The 4,726-nt window shown below is 49.0% G+C and overlaps 1 protein-coding gene across 1 annotated transcript; it reads right to left on the minus strand.

Moving 5' to 3' along the window:
• Positions 1–1,208: 1,208 nt before the first annotated feature.
• LOC119181674 (putative ATP-dependent RNA helicase DDX5) lies at positions 1,209–2,883 on the minus strand. The gene has a single exon (XM_037432918.2). It carries the CDS (start codon positions 2,781–2,783, stop codon positions 1,209–1,211), a length of 1,575 nt encoding a protein of 524 aa, XP_037288815.2. The 5' UTR covers positions 2,784–2,883.
• Positions 2,884–4,726: the final 1,843 nt, after the last annotated feature.

A 4,726-nucleotide genomic window follows, 5' to 3' on the forward strand; every position in this document is an offset into this window, starting at 1 on the left:
ACTCAAAATGTACCATGGGCGATCACATACCTTCGTTGAATAAGCATTCTGGTTCCGTTTGCACTTTATCACGATGAGCGTAAGGGATAGCGTAAGAGATAAGAAAAGGTGACGTCATATACAGGCGGGGGTGCGTCCGTGCTTGGTGCAACATACGGCAATTTTGCTTTCTGTACCAGTTTTGAAAAAAATTAGCATGGGGTGCTATGCAGGATGATCCGATCTTGGCGAAACTCGGAATTTTTCCGAGCTCTGTCGACAGCCCCGTTTTGAATGAGCCAACACTACGAAACGGTCAAATCCACCCATCAGCGCGCTGCGTTTCATTGGTTACAATGGAACGTGCCATCACGTTAAGGATGGTCACCTACGCAATTTTCACCTATGCAATCTGTGTGGGTGATGGTCACCAACACAGATTTTCTAGTTTTCTATTTTTTTTGCACTGCCATGACAATGCGTATACCTCAAACTGTATAAATCAGTTGCTTACGTCAAACATAATCAGCTCGGACGTTTCAAATGGTGAGCTAGGGGTGGCCTCCTCACTGTCGTGTTTGGGCTTGCGCGACGTCTGCCGCTAAGCTCTTAGAAAAAAAATCACTCGCTTGTGAAACAGGCCTTATGGAGATTTGTGTTACCCGTCTCTGGCGGAAAGGGTTTTATGAAGTACGCGATTGACGATTCACATTGTAGGTGTCATAACCTGTGACTCGTGCTCGTCATACACTCATATCCTCATAGGTTAATTTTGGGATATACGAAGCAAAAAAGACGACCGCGACTGCACCCAGACGTATACGTGGCTAGGTAGGTATATAGAAGAAACAGAAAGAAAGGCATTCAAGCTGTCTTTCGTTCAGCAACACATGCGTCGCAATCTAAAATTTACCTGCTTGTCAAAAATGTTTGCCCGCCTGCAATAGTTTCGGGAAAAAACTGGCAGTATTAAAAAAAATGAATAAAATATTTGCATTGAGTAGAACAACTAACTGTTCAGTCACTTTACTATACGACATTTACAAGTTTATATCCACCTTCCCATTCCGCACGATGCAAGGTCTTGGAAAAATAGCAAGCGAGAACGCATGCTGGAGCACACAGCATTCCATTTTAAATAAGCTACGATTTTGTTCCTGTAAAAGTGAAAATTTCATGACTATCGCCACCAGGGATTCGCGGAGAGCGCACGGCTATGAGGAGACCGTTCAATGGGACACGCGTCCTGCTTTGCGCCTCTCAAAACGCGATTCCCTCTCGGCGATTTGGACTACGTGAGGATCAACCTCCTGGCCGGCGTCTCGCAGGTAAAAGACGAGCTCTTTCGCGTGACGGGCATCGTCGGGAGCGAGAAAGGCGTACGCCACTCCCGATCCGTCGCAGTGCAACGCGCAGTTCACGCGGTTCACGTAGACGTCTGCGTTCGCCGGGCGGTCGTAATGGACGACGTAGCGCACGCAGCCGACGTCCACCTGCTGAGCTGCAACGTCGGTCACCACGAGAATGCTCGACAGACCCGACTTGAACGCGTCCATCGCCCGCCGTCGCTCGTCCCTCGTCTTCGCGCCGTGTATACCGGCGACAGACCAGCCCCGCAGCTGTAGTTCAAACACGGTCTTGTCCACGTTCGACCTAGTCTCGACGAAGACGATGACCTTGTCATCCTTCTTTTTGAGAATGTCCTCAAACAAGGTGACGAGCCTATCCAGTTTGCGAGGTTTCTCACATACGATAACTGTCTGCTCGACCCTCTCGTTCTCTGCCAGCTTGCTGTATCCGATGGTAACCTGGACGTGGTCTCTGAGCAAGAAATCGGCAAGGTTTCCAACCTCCCTCGATGCAGAGTTTGCCAATACGAGCGTCTGGCGATCAGGTCGGACGACGGCAGTGATGGAGCGAAGCGTTTTCTCGAAGCCCATCGCCAACATGCGGTCAGCTTCATCCAGCACTAGAAGTGTACAGCCGCTAATTTTCACCTTCCCTTCCTTCAAGAACGATAGCAAACGGCTAGGCGTCGCGATCCACATCCCGTAACTCGCCTTCTTAAGTATCTTCAGCTGTCTTTCCTTCCAATCACCCGAGCACAGGCACACGGAACGAACACCGGTGTACATCTCCAAGTCCGCAACCAGACGTTGAATTTTCTCCGCCACCTCGCGGGTCGGAACGAGTATGAGCGCAACAAGACCATTGTCAGTAGATGGCTGGTGCACAGCGCGGACGATGGCTGGTACAAGGTAGGCCTGCTCGTTCGCTTGAGCTCGGTTGTGTGAGATCGCGAGGAGGTCCCTGCCGCGAAGTGCCACGGGCCAGCACTGCGACTGCAAGGCGGTGAGAGGGCCGTGTTTGAGCGCGCAGGCGGCAGCTTCGGCGACGCATTCCGGCAAGTTGGCTTCGTAAAGTTGCAAAATGGGCGTCGGAACTGCTCGTCCTCTGACGGTGACGTTGTTCTTGCTTCGGAACTCGCTCGTTTCAGCCTGCGTCCGTCGTGCCGTCGCGAAGTGTTCCCTGTAGAAGAGTTGTTCCATGGACGGAGAATCGTGCTCTGGCGCGGGCAGAGCGCTCCGCACCTGACTCTTGGGCACCGGTGGTGGCACTCCGAATGTGTGCAGCCATATGCTATAAGATGAATTGAAATGGTCTCCTCGCGGCAGATAGTGTTTGAAGTTTCTGATTCTTTCCAGAAGGTCTGCCATCTCCATAGGCCAGTAGTTCCAGTATAAGTTGACGCCCACCGTGTCTGGCAGACCAGTCAGTCCATTGACTCCATTAGGCCCGTTCATGCTGACGATGCTCGAATGCGCGCCGCGCAGGCATCAAATGACTTTCTTAACGTTCCTGCTTGAATTAGGCTGCGTCCAGCCGAGCCCCACCTGGTTATTGTTTTCCTTCAACTTAGGCCCACACCCACTGTGGGGGATGGCCCAAGAATTGAGTGATATCATGAAATGTTATGAAACTTTAGAATAAATGAGGTTATACAATAAAATTGCATATCTTGTATCCAGTTTTTGCTCGGAAAGATGTACCAAAACAAGAAAGCTATTGCTCTCTTCTATTGGTAATAAAAAAAATCAGTACACTATTAAAATTGTACATATATGTCAACACAGATGGGTATTATTATGAATTAGCTAGTTAACCGATTGGTTTTGTTGAAATAATTCCGCACAGCCACGCAAACTTTCCCATTAGAAAAATTCGGCAGATCCCGCGTACAATGGAAATCGATGTTACGCGAAGCATGCGGATGCAAGGTGAATGCTTTAATTTTTTTTATTATTGAGCGAGACGTCATGAAGTGGGGCTTAATATACTCGTACGTACGAATCCACGCTCACACATAAGTTAAACAACCACATATCTAGTCGTTTGCAGTTGCGTAGCAATGCCAACGGCGACATGAATATTTCCAACACCAAAAGCGGTAAGCCGATATGAAGCGCTGGTGTTTGCGTTGGGGCTCAAGAGGATGGTGGCCTCTGCAGTCACTGCTCGCCGTTTCAACAGAACCGATAAAGCGGCATTTGTGCCACCGCGGACCGCTGCGTCCAATGCTCCCACCTATTAGAACACTCGTTCTTGATCACGTGTTAACTGTGGCACATAACCACTTCATGCATACTTCTGCATCGCCATCAGCCACTGCTTGAAAAAATGCACGAAATTTGCAACAAGTGTGTAGCAGAAACCGCGTACGATTTCCCACAGATTGGATAGCATAGGGAATGCTAGCCTACAACAGAAAATTTATGATTATTTATGGCGCCGTGAATACCCAGCAGTGTCCTTGTAGCCTCCCAAAGAGTGTTTAGAAAAGGCTCTGAAAGGCCGCTTTTACTAGCTTTTGTTGCGACTGTGGTGCGCGTTCCGTGTAGGCCTGGCGTTTTTTTAACACGCTTAAAACGCCAAGTGTCAAAGAAAAATTTTAACAGATGTGCATTAAAGTCCTTCCCACGTTCCCTCACCTCCTAAAAAATATGAAACAGGTGTTTTTGTCGCCATAACGAAACGCACGGCCGCAAGCGCCCTGAGCATTACGGCGCTACAAGGCAGGCGCCGCCTCTCTCTGCCCTGAGCAATATGGCCACCGCAACATCACTTCGATGACTTCGATACATGGGCGGGTATGCGGGACCGCCACTCCAGAATCTTTAGTATAACCTCCTTGCTTTGGACCCCCCAACCATCATAGAATTAAAATACAGTCTGTATATTAACTCTATCCCCCTCATATTCTAGGTCACTTCAGCTAGGCGCTGCACATCAGCGAGCGTAGAATGGAATGATGGGTAGCACACGGATATGCCTAATCTTCGTTCTTCTGTCTCAATTTGGCTTCGCGTAACTTGGCGCTGCTTCGTCACGAAACGAAAATTGCAAAACGTTCTGCAGTTGCACTTTACCCCCTTAATCTTTTTAGGCTCACCAAATGGGGCGACGAAATTCACAGCGGTTCGTTCTTTCACCCGAAAGAAAAGCAAAACACAGCAATGAACAATGGAACATGTGTGTTCGAAGCCCGCAGGCACGAAGACTAGGCAAATCCCAGTACCACACATCATACCCACGGTCGCTGAACAAATGCAGCACCAGTCTATCCTCTAGTTAATTGTAGAAAACTCTATGCAATATAGTTTATTAGAAGTGGGAAAGAGACGTGAGATCGTAAAAGCCTAGGCAAGCCAGGACACGCTAGGTGGCCACTAGTGCTGCTGTGAGCTAA

Source organism: Rhipicephalus microplus, chromosome 10 (assembly GCF_043290135.1).
Source record: "Rhipicephalus microplus isolate Deutch F79 chromosome 10, USDA_Rmic, whole genome shotgun sequence".
Taxonomy (NCBI): Eukaryota; Metazoa; Arthropoda; class Arachnida; order Ixodida; family Ixodidae; genus Rhipicephalus; species Rhipicephalus microplus.

What these genes read in the sequence shown, in the direction of transcription:
- LOC119181674 (XM_037432918.2), bottom strand. Translation starts at nt 2,783, where the DNA reads ATGAACGGGCCTAATGGAGTCAATGGACTGACTGGTCTGCCAGACACG.